The sequence below is a fragment of the Marmota marmota genome, unplaced genomic scaffold (assembly GCF_001458135.2).
Source record: "Marmota marmota marmota unplaced genomic scaffold, marMar, whole genome shotgun sequence".
Lineage (NCBI taxonomy): Eukaryota > Metazoa > Chordata > Mammalia > Rodentia > Sciuridae > Marmota > Marmota marmota.
In genome coordinates this window covers 31940143-31962978 of record NW_026000240.1, presented here as the reverse complement: position 1 = coordinate 31962978, position 22836 = coordinate 31940143, and the positions used below count along the sequence as shown (strand labels likewise).

General features: G+C 36.2%; 1 protein-coding gene and 1 pseudogene across 16 annotated transcripts in view; one reads left to right on the top strand and one right to left on the bottom strand.

Annotated features, from left to right (window-relative positions):
- Nek11 (NIMA related kinase 11) overlaps window positions 1-22836 on the top strand; it is a 312014-nt gene that overhangs the window by 26901 nt on the left and 262277 nt on the right. Inside the window, exon 2 of one of the 16 annotated variants that reach the window (XM_048794344.1) lies at window positions 333-433. The exons of the other annotated variants lie outside the window; for them this stretch is intronic. Coding sequence (XP_048650301.1) covers window positions 333-433 — 101 coding nt within the window. The remainder of the gene's footprint in view (window positions 1-332; window positions 434-22836) is intronic. 16 annotated transcript variants of the gene reach the window in all.
- LOC107143082 lies at window positions 1493-2581 on the bottom strand (annotated as a pseudogene).

Sequence of the window (22836 nt, the reverse complement as noted above, 5' to 3'; positions counted from 1 at the left end):
TGAGAGATGTACAATTGCTAGAGATGGGGTTTATTTACTTTTATTTTTTATTTTCCACATTTTTAACTGCTACATTATAGTTGTACGTAGTGGTGGGATTTTTTTGTTACATGCACACAATATAACACCATAATTTGGCCAACATCACTCCCCAGTACTTCCCCCTCCCTCCCTACCTTTAGGAAGGGGTTTTATAACTTTATTGATGGTGTCCCCCAATACTTGAAACCACAGTTTGAAATTATCCTTTGAAGGTACACTTGGGCAGCTTTTTTACCCTGTTCCCTCTTCCTCCTTAATCCAAGCCTGAACTTTTTTCATCCTTTCCACAGGCAGCAGAGGGAGTAGCCTCAGGCAGGGCTCATGTCTTAAGCTGGCCAGACCATGTCACCCCTGGGAGCAGGAATGCTTGTCTGTCTTGCTCATTTCCCAGGTGAGAAGGAGGTCAGTCACCCTTATGACCTGAAAAAATTAAGAAACGCCTTTTATTTTTATTACATGTTGCAAACTTGCTCCTTGCCTCTGGTGGTCGCTCTTGTTCTTTGCCTTGCTCTTGCTTTCTTCTGTGAGTCTGGGTTTTGCTCCCAGTAATGTTTCAGAACTAGAGGGTTTCTCTCTTTTTCATTTTCCATGTTTCTCATTTTTCTGGATCTTTCCTGGTCAAGAAACTCATCTCTTTGCCCTGGAATCGGGGCTGCCTTCCCTTCTGTCTCAATTTCTTTCTGAAGATGGAAAACTTATTTCTTATTTTTCCATATCTCTGCACTTATCATTATTTTTGTATCTTCCTCACTTTCGTGTGTTCTTTCTTTGTTTTGTTTTGTTTTGCTTTCTCTTCCTTCTCTCCTCCTTTCTCAGTGTACCAGTCATGGTCATTTCATTATCTGTCTCTTTTTTGTTGTTATATGGGCAATGACCAAACAGACTCCATTTTACCCTGAGACTCCATGTCATATCAGAAATGCTTCTTCCATGGGAACACTCTGCCTCTGTACCTATCAGTAATTGCTTAGCATGGCATGTTTGGTATCACAAAATGACAATTCTTATACAATGCAAACTTGTTCTCTCTTTGATTCTCATTTTTATTAGGCAATGTACCTTGTCAGAGATTGATTGTCTAGACTTTAGTAACCATTCTCTAACTTGTACTCAACTAGGGTCATCTTGACCCACTTCCCTTCTGCTTGCTTGTTGTTATGCCACCCTGGAGGAGGCATAACAAGTCCTGTGGGAAATATCAATGTACCCATTTCATCATTTCGCTAACAGCTCAATTCAGCTCTATACCCCTGCTTGCTTACAGCTTCATCAACCTGGATGTGGTTTTTGCTTTAAAGACTCTGAAATGCTCAGGCTCAAGGCCGTTCCCTGCAGAGACAGGTCTGGGTCCTGCAGGGAGCAGTCACAGGCCAACCAGCTAAATAAAGACTATCCAATTCGAACAAAAATGGACTTGGTATGTTTTCTGTGCAGTCTGCCCATAACATTGTTATATTAAGAGATATTTCTCCCTGTCTTTCTACTTTTTCCATTCTCTGTTGTTTCTTTCTATCTGATGTCCACCCCACCACACCCCAATTTATCTTCTTTTTTCATACCTTTTCCAATAGGTATGACTGGCCTCTCAGTGCCAGATAGACTTCTTTTCTTTTCTGTGGTCGAAGTCAGTGTAATAATTCTCCTGGTCTCTGGATCGCCTCCCATGGTGTGGATCTTCCCTTTTCTCACATACTTTTGACTTGGAATTTTTGGTGTGGTATTTGGCACCATGCCCTCTTTGCTAGATGACAGTGAGTGGGTTTGATTCCTGTGATGCTTGAAGTAATTCTTAGAGGTCTCTGTGAGCTTTTCTCTTTTGTAGTTCATTTTATTTATCTCCCAATCCATCATCCTTGGTCACTGTCTGGTGTGTTTTCTTCCTCCTTAACGCCAGTTTGCTAAGGCATTGCTCCTGTGGTACTCTGTTCTCTGAATTTATTTTATTGGAGTAACCTCTTGATTTCTTTTGTCTTAGACCTGGTTTCATGAAAGCTGCATTTAGGTGTTTCCTTTTCTTCAACTGCTTGATTTAATAGGTGCCTGTAAAATTCATCCACTGAGAACTTTCTCCTTGGTTACATCCAAAAGTGCTTCCAGTGCAGCAGCCCACCTTTTCTTCCTCTTCAGCTCTCTCTTGAAGTATTTTTTTTTATAAGCAGATGTCTCAAATGCCTATTTCTCATTAAATTCTCCCCTTTTCATTTTTATTCCCTCTGTATTTTCTTTTCCCTTTTATCTGTTTTTTTTTTCTTCCTGAACTCAACTACTTTTAATAAGTTGAAAATATACTTGAACTTCTGATATTTTCTCAACAGTGATTTGGGATTACTTTATTCCTTCCCCCATCCCTGCATTCCATCATAAATACTGTCATATTCATATTTAGTAGAATATTCTGCAAGGGTCTTCTGAATTTTCAATTTGATCTGGATCATGGCCTGCTTCTCAGCAGCTTCTCTCTGAAGCTTCTCACTTAAATGATGTTGCTTGCCTAGAATCACCATCTTGCTCCTATCTGCTAAATGTGGCCAACACTGATGTGACACTCTAATGATTTTTCAAATATTACTTTTATAATGTCAATGTCTTGGCAAAGATCTTATAGCTCTTGAATCCTCCTGTCAGACCAAATTTAAATTATGCCTAACTTTCAGGGCATTCTGTCAGCTGTACTCTATCTGGACTGTATTAATCATGTTCCCCACCCTGATCCATCTCCTCTTGTAGTTTTTCTTGTTTCTGTTTACCATGCTGTCCCTTTCTTTTCTGTTGTTCTCTGAGAAAAGGATCTGATGGTCTGTCACCTGAATTGACCTGAATTCAAGTCCTAGAGGAGGTAGTACCAGAATAAACACTAACCTGTTGAAGTGTCTTAACCATAGAGCAAAGGTCTTGCATTGTATGACATACAAGGTCCATTCATTTCCAAGATTCACTGATTTTCTTGGGAGATTATCTTCATTGATTGGGTCCACCCTATCCCAATAATCCCTTTACATCCATTTTTCTTGGTAAGTGGTTACAGGGTATGCCTGAGTTTCCTTATCAGAGCATGACTGTCAGTGGGTTGGACTTGGCACTGGAAAAGAGTGGAGGGAATAATGTGGTGATTCCTCTCCCTCCTTGTTAGCCAGAGCTGTGTAGACTTATATCTCTAATGTCACCATGCCTTATTTAATCAGGCCTTGATGCTAAATCTCTAAGATACTGTGCTGAGTATGGATGCACAATAATACATACCATGGTTCTATTTATTTGAAAATACAGAAAAGATATACCTATGATGACAGAAGCATGTCAGTAGTTGCCTGGGTGCAGGCATGGGAGGATTTGAAGGAGCAGGGGGGAACTTTGTGGGGTATAGAAATGGTCTATATTTTATTGTGGCAGTAGTTAACAAAATGTATAAATTTTCCAAAACCATTAGGACTGTACACATAAAATTGTTACTTTTATTGTATATAAAATATGCCTCAAGAAGTTGATTTAAAAATCAGGCTGTAGTGATGAGAATGGAGCAGAGAGTGGATATAAAGGAATTTAATTCTTTAATTTAGAAGATTCTCTTGTCCAGATTACAAGTTTGGAAAATACCAAAGACCCAGGGCTTATGGAAGCTGCCAAGTATATATATTCTTTAGTTAAATGCTAATATGCAAATTAATATAGCTCATGCCACAACATAGCAGTTATATTGCTACTTGTTCTCTTACCCTACTCTGTGTTCCTTAGTAATGGGAAACTCGTAATTGTTGCCTAATGATTTTCGCATGTGCCAGAGTTTTACCTAAAATCAAGGCTCCTGGAAGGCATCAATTGGGACTTTGGCTTTTTGTTGTTTTTTAAAAATACCTCTATGTTGCTCAGTGCCCATTGATGCATTCAATATTAGTTCAATTATCTGCCAATAGAACATCATGAACTCTACAGTCTGATGTTTTAAACTTGGAATTAGGTGTTGATGACATCAAGAATCAGAGGCCTCAGAAAGGCTCCTCTGGTGGTACCTGTGGCAATGAGGTGGAGTAAACAGCAATGCCATGGGACTCAGCACCAGTGATAATGGTGAGGTATCCCTAGTTTAGCCCAACCCAGAAAACTCTTGGTGAATCAATGACACACTGATTAACCTGTATTAAGTTCTTTTTAGGTTTCAGGGAAGTGAGTCTTATGTGTTATTTGAAACCAAGAAACCTGGTAGATCCCAGAAAAGAGTATATTCATGGATTGGTATTTTTTAAAGTAGAATAGTTTGTGTTGAGTCAGTAAATTTTTGTTTTCCCCTTTTCAGAGAAGAGAAAGAAGTAGGGGAAAGCAAACAGACATGGGAAAATCATATATATTGTTTTTGACTATAGACTCATTCTATTTTAGATATAGTCAATACCAAGATATTTTATTGGCTCATAATGCAGAATTAAAATTAGATGAAGTCTACCAGAAACTGAAATAGCATACCTTCCCCATAAGGACTACATTCTGTCCTACATCCCACCAAATATGGGACCCCTTCTGTGACTTTCATGGTAGATGGGGCCAACAAACTCAACATGATACCATGTATTGACAACAAACTTCTGCTTGTGATTCTTGTTTACTGGTCCCCTTCTGTGATCTACAACATCATAGATCAAGTTTACCTCTGCATATGTTGTGGATCTTCAGATGTTTAAAAATATATAATTCCACATTAAGAGACTCCTTCTCAAACCTCAGTGTGAGACAGAAACCCTTCATAACCTTGTTTAAATGTAGATTCTGGAGCATGGAAAGTTTAATCCAGTAGTCTCAGTAGGGACCTAGGAGTTCTGGGTGGTTCTGCTACAAGTGGTTTATGACTCTAATTGTTTGAACCTCTATTGTATGCCCTGTGCTGGATTGGGGGCTGGGGATATGAAAACAAATAGTAATAGACATTTCTTAAAAATACACACATAGCCAAGAAGCACATGGAAAAATATTCAACATCTTTGGCTATCATAGGTATGTACATCAAAACTCTAATGAGAAGTCACTTCATACCCACTAAGATGACTAGGATAAAAAAACATAAATAATAAGTATCAGATGTGGAGAAATTGGAACATTTATACACTCCTGGCAGGAGTGTAAAATGATGTGGCCACTTTGCAAAACAATCTGTCTGTTCCTCAAAACATTATATAGGGTTACCATGTGACCCAGAAAATTTCTTTTGGTATATACCTAAAAGATAAAAACCTATGCCCAGACAAAAACTTGTGTACAATGTTTATCACAGCATTAATTATAATAACCAAAGGTGGAAACCACTCACCCGTCTATAAACTCACCAAGTTATGGAACCAACCTAAGTGTCTGTCAACAGACAAATGGATAGAAAAAATGGCATACACACACACACACACACACAACATATACACACACATATACACACAATGGAATTTTCCTGAGCCACGAAAAAGAACAAAATGGATGGAACTTCAGAATGTTTTGTTAAGTGAAATAAGCCAGATTTGGAAAGTCTAGGGTCATGTTTTGTTAGCTTTTCATATGTGGGTGCCAGAGAGATAAAAGGAAAAAGGGAGTGTCTAATTAAATTAAAAGAGAGACCAGTAGAATAGAGGAAAGGGGCCATGGGGAAGGAGGAAGGGACAGAAAAGAGAAGTACTGGGGAATGAACTTGACCAAATTATGTTATGTGCATGTACAAATATGTCATAATGAATCCTACTATTACATATAATTATAGTGCACAATAAAAAATAAAAATATTATTTTAAGTGAAAGAAAACAATCACAAAAGCCTTATTCCATTTATATGAAATATCCAGAATAGGTAAATCCATAGAGGCAGAAAATAGATTAGTGATTGCCAGGGGATATGGGAAGGAGGATGGGGTCATGACTGCTAATGAGTATTTCTTTGGGGATTGTATTAGTTTTATGGGACTGGCTTAAGAAATAGCACACCTGGGTGGTTTGAACAACAGATTTATTTTCTCAGAGCTCTAGAGGCTGGAAGTCCATAATGAAAGTGCTGACAGTGTTGGTCTCTGCTAAGGCTACGCTCCTTGGCTTGCAGTTGGCCCCTTCTGGCTCTGTCTTCATGTGGTCTTTTCTGTGTGTGCAAGTGTGCTCCTGGTGTCTTTCCCTCTCTTCTTATAAGGACACTCTATGGCCTCATTCTAAATTAATCACCTGTAAATATGTAACTTCCAAAGAACAGTTATATTCTAATATACTGGGAGTTGGGACTTAAACATGAATTTTGGGGGAACAAAATTCAATCTATAATAGGGATGATGAAATTGTTCTCAGGGCTGGGGTTGTGGCTCAGCGGTAAAGCACATGCCCAGCATATTCGAGGCCCTGGGTTCGATCCTCAGCACCACATAATAAATAAATAAGTGGAAAAAAAATTCTAAAAAAAGAAAATGTTCTAAAATTAAATATTTATGATATTTAAAAACCCTGGGACTATGCTGAAAACCACTAACTTCTATGCTTTAAAAAGGTGAATTTAATGATATGTGAATTATATCTCAATAAAAGTGTTATGAGCAATATGATTATACCACCAGTGTGATTCTACATCATGTACAACCAGAAGAGTGAGAATTTATACTCCATATGTGAATAACATGTCAAAATACTTGCTACAGTCATGTATAACAATTTAAAAATCTTTTATACAATAAAAAACTGTTATGAACAACAACAACAAAAGATTGGACATGAATCTTTCTTTCAAAGAACTTGCAGACCAGTCAGGCAAACAAAGGTGTAAATAGGCACTTGCAATCACAGGACATCCTAGGTGGAGGTGCACTTAAAGATTGAAGAAGATCTCTAGAAAAGAGAACATAGGGGTCAAGATTTACACGATGAATATGAATCAGACTGAGAAAGGGTAAAGAGAGGGTGTTCTAGGCAGAGAAATAGTATGTGTGGAGACACAAAGTCATGGAAACTGGCATATATAAGGAGCTTCCCCTTCTTAATCTAATCTTTTCTCAGTTAATATTATCAAAATTTAAACTGTTGGTTAAAGATTGCTGCATTTATATTCCAATCTCTCCACCAGCTTTGGACAATTACCTGAGCTATTAGTCTCAGTTTTCTTATCTGTAAAATGGGGGAAATAATAAGTATATGGAATATAAGTTTCAATAAGTGAAATGGTCTCAAAATGAAAAGATTTTGTGTGGCAAAGGTAACAATTAAGAGCATCGAAAGACAGCCTACAGAATGGGAGAAAATCTTTGCCAGTGACTCTCTGACAGGGGATTAATATTCAGAATATATAAAGAACTCAAAAAACTTAACATCAAGAAAATAACTCGAACAATAAATGGAAAGATGCTCTAAACACACTTCTCAAAGAAGAAATGCAAATGACCAACAAATATATGAAAAAATGGTCAACATCCTAATTAATCAGTGAAATGCAAATCAAAGTTATACTGAGATTTCATCTCACTTCAGTTAGAATGGAAACCATCAAGAATACAAATAATAAGCGGTGGTGTACACATGCAAACCCAGCAACTCAGGAGGCTGAGGCAGAAGGATTGCAAGTTCAAAGCCAGCCTCAGCAAAAGTGAGGCACTAAGCAACTCAGTGAGACCCTGTCTCTTAAAAAAAAAATACAAAATAAGTCTCGGGGTGTGGCTCAGTGGTCGAGTGCCTCTGAGTTCAATCCCTGGTCCCACAAAAAGAATACAAATAATAATAATTGCTGGCAAGGATGTGGAGAAAAGGTACACTTTTACATGATAGGGCAGCAAATTAGTATAACCACTTTGGAAAGTGGTATGAAGAGTCCTCAAAAGACTAGAATGGAACCACTATTTGACTCAGTTGTACCACTTGTTGGAATTTAGTCAAAAGAACTAAACTCAGCATATTATAGTGATACATGCACGTCAATATTTATAGCAATGCAGTTCATAATAGGCAAGTTACAGATCTAACCCAAGGGCCCATTAACAACTGAATGGATAAAGAAAATGTGGTGTATATACACACAATGGAGTTTTACTCAGCCATAAAGAATGAAATCGTATCATTTACTGATAAATGAATGGAAATTGAGAATGTTTTGCTAAGTGAAATGAGCCAGACTCAAAGTCAAGGATTGAATGTTTTTTCTCATATGCAGAAGCTAGAGAGAAATACAGAGCAAAAAGTGTGTGGGAGAAATTCTACTGTCATGTATAACTAATTAAAACAAATAAAAAAATTAATAAAGGGTGGGGGAGAATCTCATGAAAATAGAGGGGGGAACAGTGGAGTAAAGGAAGAGGGAGGGAAGAGGAATGAGAAAGGGGGAGAACTGTGGAATGAAATTGACCAAACCGTGCTATGAGCAAATATGGATATATCATAACAAATTCTACTTCTATGTATAACTATAATGTACCAATTGAAAAAACAATAAATAAATAGAAGGAAAACCAATAGAGTAGAGGAAAGGGGCTAGGAGGAGGGAAGGGCAAGGGGAACTAATAAGGGATTAAAATGGAGCAAATTATATTATATGCATGTATGACTAGTTCAGAATGAATCAACCATACCATTATGTATAACTGTAATGTACTAATAAAAAACATTTAAAAATCAAAGCTATAAGGAAATATAAAAATAATAACTATATGGTTTTAAGTCTTGAAGAAGGACACAGAAAATATTACTAATACATCTTTACTAGTTACTGCTAAAAATATGTTGGCTTCTCCTTGTTTTTCTATTCCTTGGATCATTTGATTTTAAGATCCCTCAACATCTTGCTCATCATTGTTTGAGCTAATTTGGGTGAAAATACTCCCTTTGGCATGAGGTTCCCAGGTCTGAACACAAGAGGCCTGTTGGAGCCAAGTATATCTATCCTAAAACCTCTCATACATTTTAAAGTCAGCTTAGAATCTCAGGAGCAATTTTAGCAGTCATGTCAATGGTTGTCACATACCGAATTTGTGGGGGGCACAATTCCCCTTCCTACAACTCTCCTAAAAGTTTTAGAGATAAGCCTTTCTGCTTTTAAGCTGGTGTCACAAATCTTAGATTTGAATATTTTCCTGATCCTTAACTGTAGAACTTCAAGTTTATTCTTGTGAAATGCAGTCTTGCTCATTTCCAGCTCATATTCCAGCTTCTTCAATCATTTTGAAAAATTGACTCTGCCTTATGTCTATTGATTATGGCTCTTGGCTTTGTGTCATCTATAAACTTGGTAAATATGTCTTTTTAAGTCTTCATCCAAGTCATAAATCAAATGTTGGTGAAGGTATCCTTAGGGAGAGATCCCAGTGGTATTACAAGTGATACCACCTAAAAAATGGCCTGAGATACAAGACTTTAGCACATTCGTTCTGCTTGTTCAACTGTGAATCCACATGAAGATTACATCTCTCACATATTTAAATGATATCAGAAGACTTTACTCTTTGACATCTGCTAACATGGTGACAGTATAAGGGCTGAAATCATGATATAGCACTACTAATTGCTTCTCTCTGATCTACCAATCAAATAACCCTCTCACAAAAAAAGAAATTAAGTTAATTTGGCTTATTCTCCATAAACCCATGTGAATCCCTGCTGGCCGCTGTTTCATGTTTTAAATGCTCACAAGCCATCTGTTTAATCATCAGTTCTTCAAATTTGCCAGAGATTTATGTCAAGATTATTGCTGTACAATTTTTGAAAGATAATTTGTATGAAAATTGGAACATGTGCTTGGGGAGAGAGTAGTTCTCCCTTCTTTCCTGATTTTTCAGATTATCAATCATGTGCAGAGAATGTATTTTTGAGCTGAGCTCTCAATGTGTAGCTTATTGAGCTCTGATTTTATAACCTCAGAGGCAGCATACTGGCCCTCTGATGAGTGATGAGGTATTCAGGATTCAGAAGTGGGGTTTCAGCAGTCTACAGGATGGGAGAAAATCTTTGACAACGACTCTTCTGACAGACAATAAATGTCTAGAATACATAAAGAACTCAAAAAGCTTTACATAAGAAAGCAAATTACCCAAATAAATGTGTAAATGGACTAAACACATTGCTCAAAAGAAGAAATACAAATGGTCATCAAATATACGAAAAAATGTTCAACACCTTTAATAATAAGGGAATTGTAAATCCAAACTATTCTGAGATTTCATCTCTAGTTAGAATGGAAATCATCAAAACTATAAAAATAATAAATGCTGGTGAGGATGTGGGGGGGGAGTATACTTGTGCATTGTTGGTAGAACTGCAAATTAGCACAATCACTCTCAAAAGGATTCCATCAGTAACTTTACTAACAATAACAACCATAGTATTAATAAAAATGCTAGGTGCAGTAACAATGTTGATGATGATGCATTTTATGAAGTTTTGAATTAACTTTGAAGCTCAACAATCGCAATGACTTTTGAAAGCATATCTGTGTTCTTCTTTTGCCTGTTTACTTTTTCTACCTATTCTTGCTGGTCTTAATTTTTTGCTTTATTATATAAGTTACGTCAAATCATCTGTGGAATGAGGCTGAGTGTAAATTCATTAAAGGAGTAAATTCTGTAATGATAAATGTTTGAAGAATGAGTGGGTAGCTGTAATTTATCACTGCTAGGAAAGAACAAGAAGAAAGCAGTGCAAACTGCAGCTTAAAGAATTAGGGCCAAAACACAAGTAATATTTTCCTAATGGTGTTTTAAAACTGACAGATTTGGGGTCATACCAGTGTTGGCTATGGACCATTCTCTGTAAGGCATGTAGCTAGCTTTGCAGCCTCTCTGAGTTCCAGTGTCCTGATCTTATGATGAGCAGGCCGACTAGTGGTCCCCAGTCCTTAGTTGACAAATGAAATCTCATGGTCAGTAAGAGTGGGAAGAGATACATACCTACTCACTTGGCTGCTCCTCAAATTGGCCCTCTCCTCCAAGCCTCTGAAGAACTCTGGGACTTTTCAGTACTCTCACCACTGGAAGTCTTCTGGACCCCTATGTTCTTGAAACTTACTACTCCTTATCCCTGGACAAGCAGCCTCAGCTATCACCTGGGGCCTTGTTAGAAATGTGGACCTCTCAGGCTCTACCATAGACCTGCCGACTTGGAAATAGCATTTAAATTCTTTGTTCTTAAATTACATACACATTTATAGGATACAGTGTGATATTGTTCAATACATTTATAATACATAATGTGATCAGAATAATTGGCATATTTATCACTTCAGTAAATTTTCAGCCATTTATCATTCTTGAAAATATTCAAAGTTCTTTCTACTAGCTATTTTGAAGTATATAATTAATAGCTTTCAATCAGTTATTCTACTTGATATACAACATTAGAAGTTATTTCTCCATCCAACTGAATCTCTATATCCATTACCCATCCTCTCTTCATCACCCCCTTCCCCAACCCTTCCAGCTCTCTGGAAGCAGCATTTTAACAGATCCTATGCCAATTAGGACACACAGTAAAATTTAGGAAGCACTGTTCTAATACCCTGTGGTCCTTATTTGAGGCTTATTCAAATATCACACCTTATTCTAGAGATTTTGTTCAGTCTGCACATAAAAATACTTTTGATTTATCCTCAAGTAAATTTCAGAAGTTCTAGAAACAAACTAGGAGAAAACTACATCCAGGCCGTTTTTTTTTTTTTTTAAGTGTCTTTTGCTCAATGCTGTGACTAAGGAGATAGCCTTTTATGTCAAGTTCCTTTGGATTACTTTGGCATGCAGGACAAACTACACAGCCTCTCTCTGAGATATATTAGGTGCACAGTGTCCAAAACATTTTTCTTTAGCCAAGCTCTCCTCACCTTCTTGTCTCTGAAAAATGAAGGTTTGTGTAATCAGAGACAGGTTAGCCACATCTCTCTGTTTCCTCCTTTTACACTGTCTCCAGTGACTTTTTTCATGTGTTACAAATCAATGACTAAATCCATAGCCTGTCATTCGGGGAAACCAGATCTGTCTTGGTAGTAGATTCTAGTTTGAGCTCTATTGGTAAATGAAGCCCCAGATCCACAGAAACAGACTTTATTTCCAGGTAAGTACTACTCAGCAAAAATATAAGACCTAGAATCAGTTTCTTAAACCCTCTAATGGGAATATGCTAATGCAGTTTCAGTTTCCTCTCCTTCCAGCCCAAAATAAGTGCAGTAACAACTTGCTTTATGCTATAGTTAAAGAAAATGTTTTAGCTCAAGCCCATATATTTACCACACTGTTGACTTAGAGACTGAAATTTAGCATTAAACCTTTTTGCTACTTTGTCATTTGCTATAGATAAAATTATGGGACTTTATTTCATTGAAACCCCAGATTATTTATTTTTATTTTATTTTTTGAGCACCAGACTTCTTGCCTAGATCATAATTTAATTTTACTTCAAACACTGTTTATATTTTGATGATTTTACCTAGTCAAAAAATGGAGCTAATCAGTTTTGTTGCCTCTTAAAACTCAATTTGTCACTGTGTCTTGATTTCATGCTAGGTTTTGCATCACATCTGATTATCTCATTGAAATCCACGATTCCAGTATTTTTCATAATTTTCAAAATAAAAATCTGACATGAATTATTTAATAGAATATTGCATTTTGAATTTAACCTAACATTAATTGCAAATTTGGGGCATATAGAAATCATAATAAAAGCTGATCCAATTATCTACAGTAAATTATTTTTTATATCCTTACTGACAGTCTCATGATCCTTAATTTCCTTGATGACATAAACAGAATTTTTGCTCAAAACTCAGTACTTTTCAAAGTGTGATAAAGAGAATTAGTGATACGTTGCCAATGTTAGTAATAGTTATTTTTATTGCTACTTCTCTATTGCTAAATTTTTTAAAACATGAGTTTTGTGCAGTTGAACTTAAAAAAAAAAACTGGGCTGGGATTGTGTCCCAGTGGTAGAGCACTCACCTAGCACATGTGAGGCCCTGGGTTCAATCCTCAGCATCACATAAAAATAAATAAATAAAATAAAGGTATTGCGTTCAACTACAACTAAAAAATAAATATTAAAAAAGATTGGTCCTCAAACTACAAAATTATAAGGATTTTTGGTATCCAAGGTTATGGTATTCAGGACAACCTCAACAATATAGATTTCTCCACCTTTCTAGTAAAGGAAGTCCTGAGAAACATTTCTCCTTCCTCTCTGTAGTGTCTCTTCCAAAACCTCAAGTTTAGGCCTTTATAATTGGCAATACTCTTGACTACTGGTAAGATTTTTCCATAATTCTCCAGCAATAATTAATGAAGAATAGACATAGCTAATTCATTAGCGCCTCATCAAAGGAAGTCCAGGACAGGATTTTTTGTTTGTTTGTTTTTCTTTTTCTCTCTAATGCTAAGGAGGGGAGAAGAGTAGTTTGCAGGAGTTTTGCTCTTTGAAAAATCAAAAATTTTATATTAGTTTCATTATTACACACACAAACTCTCTATATTGAAACAGGAGAGGAGGAAACTTAAATTTGGAGACAAAAATCTGTTCTTCAGAGCTGCTCCTTGAACACTACATGATGTCTCTGCTATAAGTCAGTTACATCTGAGGACTTTTTTTATTTTTAATTTTTTTGTCTGAGAACTTTTATAGTAGGTTCAGGCACCTTCATTATCTGCCCTTTGAGGGTCACATAAAGCTTTAAAATTGTATAAATATATAAATTCTGTCTCAAAATTGGGAAACAAATAAACGGACAGATTAGGAAAATTGGGTAGATTTGTGCTTCTCTTGAGCCAGGTGATTGTAACAGGTGTTATCATTTCTCTGAGATACTGTGAAACAAGTGAGCTAAACAATTTGTCAGGTTGGCCTTTAGTCCATTGTATTAGCCAAAAATGTAGATAGGTGTTATGACAGGGTGCACAGGGAGAGGCCTTGAATCAGACCTGGAGGGATCAAGCAAGGTTCTGAGATGAAAGCTTTCTACAGTGCTTCAGCTTGCACCGTTGTGACTTGTGCTTCTGGGAACTTTGCTTTATCTTCTTCTAAAAATTATTATGACCAACTTTGTGCTTCTAGCACCTAATGACTTCATTCTTAATTTATTAAATTTGAGGCTTCAGACTATGTAAAACAAAGTTATTTTTATATTAGTATCTCTTACGCATCACCAGAGAATTATAGAAAAAATCATATTTATTAAAACTTCAGGAGACCTTTTCACATCCTATAGGCCAGAATTGTATCACATGCCTTAACCAGTCACTGGCAAGAATGATAGGGTTATATGATTAGCTTAGACCAATTATGATTCATCCAAGGACCAGGGGAGGAGAGGGTCCTTCCTTCCAGAGCATATGACAATGAGGGATGTGAGGTTATGACTGTGTGGAGTAGACAACCACGAATGTCTCTTAAAATAATTAAGCCATAGTAGTCAATGACTTTGCTCATCTGTGCAAATAGGAAAAAGAAAATGTCTTGATTATTTATCTCAAGGTGGGGAGAAAGAGCCATAACAGGTTTTCAGGGGAAAATTAGGATTGACCCTACTACATTCCTAGTTGTAAAGAAAACTTCTATTTTCTAAAAATTTTTATGACTTTATTAGTGCATCGTGGTTATACACAATAGTTGGGTTAATGCTGAATTAATTATACCTGCATGGAATCTATTTTTTTTTTCATTTCAGTCCCAAGTGCCCTCCCTTTACCTCTTCCCTCTTTCTATTTTCCTTCCTCTACTCTATTGGTAATTTACTTATTTATTTATTTATTTATTTATTTAGGTTTTGGTGCTTTATTGATATACATAAAGGTGGAATTCACTGTGGTATATTTATTCATGCACATAGTATAATTTTGTCAAATTCTTTATGAATTTCCCCCTCCCATCCCTTATGCTCCCCTTTGATCTCCTTTCACTCCACTAATCTTCCCTTTATCCTTTTTGATATCAGATGCCCACTTATTTTTCCTTACTTTTGTCTATTCATATGAAAGAAAACATTTGACTCTTGATTTTCTGAGTCTGGCTTATTTCACTTAGTATGATGTCCTCCAGTCCCATCCAGTTACCTGCAAATATCATAGTTTAATTCTTCTTTTTCAATACTCAAAAATCTACAGTTTTATTATAGAAAGAACCATACAACATAGCAAGAACATTAAAAGCAAACACCTGTTTGTTGTCCCTTTTTCTCTAAGGAACATGGAGGATACAGTTTGTCTGATCAGGAATTATAAATACTATCTTAGTGAGCACAAATACTATCTTAGTCTGTTTTTTTTTTTTTTTTTTTTTACAGTAACAGAATATCGCAGACTGGTAATAAACAGTATAGGTTTATTTTGTTCACAGTTCTGGAGGCTGGAAAGTCCAATTTTTTCCTTTTTTTAAATTTTAGTTTTATTTCCATTCTCATTCATTCATTCATTCATTCCAGGGATTGAACCCAGGATTGTTTAACCACTGAACCATATTCCTAAACCCTGACCTTTTTTTTTTTTGTATTTTTTTGTTTAGATACAGGGTTTCCCTAAGTTGCTTAGAGACTCAGGAAGTTGCTGAGGATGGCTTTGAACTTGCAATCTTCATGCCACAGCCTTGCGAGCCTCTGGGATTACAGGCGTATGCCACCATTCCTGGCTTCCTTTCACTTTTTCTTGGGGGGAGGGCGGGTTGTACCAGGGATTGAACTCAGGGGCACTTGACTACTGAGCCATATCACTAGTCCTATTTTGTATTTTATTCAGACAGGGTCTCAATGAGTTGTGTAGCACCTCACCATTGCTAAGGCTGGTTTTGAACTTGCGATCCTTCTGTCTAAGCCTCCCGAGCTGCTGGGATTACAGATGAACACCACCATGCCCAGCTTCCTTTCACTTTTTTAAAAAATTATTTATTTACAGTAGAATGCATTTTGACATATTGTACACAGATAGAGCACAACTTCTCATTCCTCTGACTGTACATGGTGCAAAGTCACTTCAATATTGTAATTATACATGTATATAGGGTATGAAAATCTGTCTCATTCTATTGCCCTTTTCATCCCCACAGCCCCATCCCTCCCTTCACTTCCCTCTACACAAACCAGAGTTCCTTTATTTTTCCCTACACAACTGCCCCACTGTGGATCAGTGTCCACTTATCAGAGAAAACATTCGGCTTTTAGTTTTGGGAGATTGGCTTATTTCACTTAGTATGATATTCTCTAGTTCTATCCATTTACCTGCAAATGCCATAATTTCATTCTTCTTTAAGGCTGAGTAATATTCCATTGTGTATATGTACCACATTTTCTTTATTCATTCATCTGACAAACGGCATCTGGGTTGATTCCATAGTTAAGCTATTGTAAATTGAACAGCTATAAACATTGATATGGCTGCATCACTGTAGTATGCTGATTTTAAGTCCTTTGGACATGAACTGAGGAGTGGGTTATCTGGGTCAAATAGTGGTTCTATCCAAGTATCTCCATACTGCTTTCTGTAATGTTGCACCAATTTGAAGTTCTACCGGCAATGTATGAGTGTACCTTTTCCCCCATGTCCTAGCCAACACTTATTGTTGCATGTATTCTTGATGATTGCCATTCTAATTGGAGTGAGGTGAAATCTTCGAGTAGTTTTGATTTGCATTTCTCTAATTGCTAGAGATGATGAACATTTTTTCATGTTTCTTGATCAATTGTATTTCTTCTTCTGAGAAGTGTCTGTACAGTTCCTGAGTCCATTTGTTGATTGGGTTATTTGGTTGTTGGGTGTTAAGTTTTTGAGTTCTTTATACATCCTGGAGATTAGTGCTCTATCTGAGGTGCTCATGGTAAAGATTTTCTCCCATTCTGTAGACTCTCTCATCACATTATTTATTGTTTCCTTTGCTGAGAAGAAGCTTTTAGTTCAAATCCATCCCATTTATTGACTATTGATTTTACTTCTTTCACTTTAGGAGTCTTGTTAAAGAAGTCAATTCCTAAGTCAACATAGTGGAGATTTGGTCCTACTTTTTCCTCTATTAAGTGCAGGGTCTCTGTTCTAGTGTCTAAGTCCTTAGTCTACTTTGAATTGATTTTTGTGCAGGGTGAGAGATAGAGGTTAATATCATTTTTTCTACACATGGATTTCCAGTTTTGCCAGCACCATTTGTTGAATAGGCTATCTTTACTTTCTTTAGTGTTACATATTTTTCATTGTAGAGGACCTTCACATCTTTTGTTGTATTAATTTCCAAGTATTTTATATTTTGGGGGGCTATTGTGAATGTGATAGTTTTCCTAATCTCTTTTTCAGCAGATTCATCATTGGAGTATAGGAATACAATTGATTTTTGAGTGTTGATCTAGTATCCTAATATTTTTTTGAATTCATTTTTGAGCTAAAGAAGTCTTCTGGTAGAGTTCCTTGTGTCTTTTATATATAGGATCATATTATTAGCAAAGAAATAATTTGACCTCTTCTCTTCCTGTTTGTATTCCTTTAATTTTTTTCTCTTGTCTGATTGCTCTGGCTAGAGCTTCAAGGTATGGTGAAAGTGGGCATCCTTGTCTTGTTTATTTCCAGGAGTTATAATTGGTTTCTTTACAATATCTCTAGCTCTTTATTAAAATGGTCTTTCACCTGTATTTGCTCTTTTAATTTGTTCCTTAGATCTTCTTTTAGATCATTGAAAATTCTAATAATCAGTTTTTATAGTCTTTCTCTGGTATTTCATCCACTTCCACATCTGTGGATTCCTTTGTTGGGTGATTGTGAATTTTGTTAACATGTTTACTCACGTTTTCAGAAGTCTTGGACTTGTGTATCAGTTGATACAGATCCTCTATCTGTTTTATGTGTGTGTCCTTTGATGTGTAGTTATCTTTTTTTGTTCTAGGAATTTCTCAATTTCTCTCTGATTTTGCTGAATATAGGTGACCAGGTGTGGTCTAATGTCTCCCTTTAGCTCTTCCTACTTGGAGCCTGGTGAAGGTTTGGGCTTTTAGTTTTCTCTATTATGTATATTGAAATATTACTGGGACTAGTTTACATGTGGAGTGAGATTTAAAGGTTAATAAGAAAAACCAAAACCAAGGGACAAATGAGGAAATATAAGATCAAAACAACTCAAACACATGTAAAATATTATCTCATCAAATTAAGCCTAAAAAATAAAGGGATGAAGAAGAAATCAATTAAAATATAAGAAAAAAATCTGAATATATATTTATTTGTATTTTTTAAACCTATCCAAGCAGTGAGAACACATATACCCATGTACCCACACACATATACACTCATACAGAATAGAAAAAAGTAAAAAAAAAAAAAATTCAAATTAGAAAAAGAGGAAAAAGTGAGGGATGGAAAAAGAAATCTTTTTAAAAATATTTTTTTAGTTGTAGATGGACACAATACCTTTATTTTATTTATTTATTTTTATGTGGTGCTGAGTATCAAACCCAGTGCCCTACAGGTACTAAGCGAGTGCTCTACCATTAAGCCACAAACCCAGCCCTAAAAAAAGAATTCTTAATGAGAAATAAAGGTCTTGTTTCTTCAAAAGAGGTCAAAAGTATTTGTAAAGGAGGATTTTTATTGTTTTTGCTGTTTTTCCATTCTCTGTATATATTTTTAGGTTCTATAAACTTGGGGTCAAAGGCTGGGTGTCATTAAGTCCCAAGTCTTTGGTCTTTGCATTTATCACCAGCCTACCAGCTGCTGTGGCTCATAGCCACGCTTTTTGTAGTAGCTTTTCTTTTTTTCAATATAAAATGGGATATCCTGGGGAGTGCTGGCAAATTATGTACTCCCATAGCAAGGCTCGTGCAGAGTTCTAAATTGGAGGTTCCAGCCATTGGGATTTAATCTTGGATGACCTTTGGAACTCTTTCAGTGGGCATTTGAGATTTGATCATCATCCTTGTCGCTGGGGAGACTCCAATCTCTGCTGGATGTCTGAGTCTCAGGGACCTCTGAAAATTCCACTTTTAGGGTGAGGAGTGTAAACCTCCTCAGGCTTCACATATTTCACCACCATGAATGTGAATTACTCAGGATCAGACCTGTATTGTACACATGCCTGTCTGACAAGCAACTTGTGTCTTCCCAGTGGCTCATATGGGATGCCAGCAACAAAGGGGGGCTTGCTATCCTGAGTTTTCCCAGCCAGATCACCCTAGACACAATCCTCACTGTGCCTGTTGCAATCACACTGGGAATAGCACACACTGGATCTTAAAATGCGTGACTGCTGGGTCAGGTTGGCAACTTCCCTTAGGAATTTCCAGTCTATGCCTCTGCTCACTACTGCATAGCCATTTAAAAATCATTCCTGCTGCCACCACTATGGTTGCCACTGGACTCTCTCCCCATAATTCAAGTGATTTTAATCCTTTCATGCAACACCTTCCCCCACCATCTCTGGGTCAGTTAAGAGTGGATTCCCTCTTCATCCAACAGGGTCCCCCAAGCCAATTTTATCCATCGTGCTTTCATCTCTGTCTGCTATGCTCCACTTCCTCTCAGCAGTGGACTGGCACATCTCTAACATATTATTTATCAAAGTTTATGACTTTCTGTGTCTCTGATATTTTTACTGTCCAATGTTGAATTTTAGTGAATTTTGTTAGTCATCCACCTCACTAAGGAGCTGTCTGCCTGCTTTTTAAGAAAATTTTTACAATCTGTTTTAATTAGTTGGACATGACAGTAGAATGCATTTATGCACTTTGATATATCATACATAGTGGGGATATAACTTCTCATTTTTTTGAGAATACATGTTGTAGAATCATATTGGTCATGCAGTCACATATATACATAAAGTAATAATGTCTGTTTTACTCTACTCTCTTTCCTATCTCCACATCCCCTCTTCTGCCCTCCCTTCACTTCCTTCTACCTAATCTAAGGTAACGCTATTCTTCTCTAGTGCCCCAGCCTTATCGTGAATTAGCATCTACATATTAGAGAAAACATTCAGCCTTTGTTTTCTTGGGATTGTCTGATTTCACTTAGCATGATATTCTCCAACTCCAACCATTTACTGGCAAATGCCTAATTTCTCTCTTCTTTAAAGCTGAATAATATTCATTGAGTATATAGACCACATTTTCTTTATCCATTAACCTATTGAAGGACACCTAGGTTCATTCCCTAGTTTATCTATTGTGAATTGAGCTGCTATAAACATTGAGGTGGCTGCATTACTGTAGTATGTTGATTTTAAATCCTTTGGATATGAGCCGAGGAGTGGGATAGCTGGGTCAAATGGTTGTTCTATTCCAAGTTTTCTGAGGTATCTCCATACTGCTTTCCACAATGGTTCCACCAATTTGCAGTTCAACCAGCAATGTATGTGTGTACCTTTTCCCCCATGTCCTCGCCAACACTTATTGTTGCATGTATTCTTGATGATTGCCATTCTAATTGGAGTGAGGTGAAATCTTCGAGTAGTTTTGATTTGCATTTCTCTAATTGCTAGAGATGATGAACATTTTTTCATGTTTCTTGATCAGTTGTATTTCTTCTTCTGAGAAGTGTCTGCTCAGTTCCTGAGCCCATTTATTTTATTGATTGGGTTATTTATTTATTTATTTATTTGTGTTAAGTTTTTTGAGTTCTTTATACATCCTGGAGATTAGTGCTCTATCTGAGGTGCTCGTGGTAAAGTTTCTCTCCCATTCTGTAGACTCTCTCATCACATTATTTGTTGTGTCCTTTTCTGAGAAGAAGCTTTTAGTTCAAATCCAGCCCATTTATTGATTCTTGATTTTACTTCTTGCACTTTAGGAGTCTTGTTAAGGAAGTCGGTTCCTAAGTCAACGTGGTGGAGATTTAGTCCTACTTTTTCCTCTATTAAGTGAAGGGACTCTGTTCTAGTGTCTAAGTCCTTGGTCTACTTTGAGTTGATTTTTGAGCAGTGTGAGAGATAGAGGTTTAATATCATTTTTCTACATATGGATTTCCAGTTTTGCCAGCATCATTTGTTGAATAGGCTGTCTCTTCACCCGTGAATATTCTTGGCACCCTTTGTCTAGTATGACATAACCTCATTTATGTGGGTTTGTCTCTGTGTCCTCTATTCTATACCAGTGGTCTACAAGTCTATTTTGGTGCCAATACCATGCTATTTTTGTTACTATAGCTCTGTAGTAAAGTTTAAGATCTGGTATTGTGATGCCTTCTGCTTCACTTTTCTTGCTAAGTATTGCTTTAGCTATTCTAGGTCTCTTATTTTTTCCAAATAAATTTTATGATTGCTATTTCTATTTCTATGAAGAATGCCATGTATTTTAATAGGAATTACATTAAATATGTATAATGCTTTTGGTAGTATGGCCATTTTAACAATATTAATTTTTCCTATCCAGGAGCATGGGAGATCTTTCCATCTTCTGAGGCTTTCTTCAATTTCTTTCTTTAATGTTCTATAGTTTTCATTGTAGAGGTCTTTCACCTCTTTTGTTAGATTGATTCCCAGGTTTTTTTTTTTTTTGTTTTTTTTTTTGAGGCTATTGTGAAAGGGGTAGTTTTCCTAATTTCTCTTTCAGTGGATTCATTGCTGATGTATAGGAATGCATTTGATTTGGGGTGTTGATTTTTTATCCTGCTATTTTGCTGAATTCACTTATTAGTTCTAGAAGTTTTCTGGTGGAATTTTTGGATCTTCTAGATATAGAATCATGTCATCAGCAAATAGTGATAGTTTGAGTTATTCTTTACCTTTTTAATTTCTTTCTTTTGTTTAATTGCTCTGGCTAGAGTTTCAAGGATGATATTGAATGGAAGTGGTGAAAGAGTACATCCTTGTCTTGTTCCAGTTTTTAGAGGAATGCTTTCAATTTTTCTCCATTTAGAAAGATGCTGGTCTTGGGTTTAGCATATATAGCTTCTACAATGTTGAGGTATTTTCCTCTTACTATCCCTAGTTTTTCTAAAGCATTTTGAACATGAAGATGTGCTGTATTTTGTCAAATGCTTTTTCTGCATCTATTGAGATGATCATATGATTCTTGTTTTTTAAGTCTATTAATATGATGAATCACGTTTATTGATTTCCTTATGTTGAACCAATCCTGCATCTCTGGGATGTATCCCACTTGATTGTGGTGCACTATCTTTTTAATATGCTTTTGTATGCAACTTGCTGGAATTTTATTGAGAATTTTTAAATCTATTAATCAGGGATATTTGTCTTAAATTTTCTTTCCTTGATGTGTCTTTGTCTGGTTCTGGTATTAGGGTGATATTAGCCTCATAGAATGAGTTTGGAAGGGTTCCCTTTCTTTCTATTTCATGTAATACTCTGAGGAGTATTGGTGTTAATTTTCTTTGAAAGTCTTGTAGAACTTGGCTGAGAATCCATTTAGTCCTGGGCTTTTCTTGGTTAGACTTTTGATGGCATTTTCTATTTAATTACTTGAAATTGATCTGTTTAAAACATGTATGACCTCCTCATTCAGTTTGTGTAGATCATATGTCTCTAGAAATTTGGTGATGTGTTTGATATTTTCTATTCTATTAGAGTATAAATTTTCAAAATAGTTTCTAATAATCTTTTGTTTTTCAGACATGTCCGTTGTAATATTTCCTTCTTCATCTTGTATTTTAGTAATTAGAGTTTTCTCCCTTTTTCTCTTCATTAACATGGCTGACAATTTATCTATTTTATTTATTTTTTCAAAGAACCAACTTTTATTTATTTATTTATTTATTTATTTTTTATTGGTTGTTCAAAACATTACACAGCTCATGACATATCATCTTCCATACATTTGATTCAAGTGGGTTATGAACTCCCATTTTTTACCCCAAATACAAGTTGCAGAATCACATCGGTTCCACATCCACATTTTTACATAATACCATATTA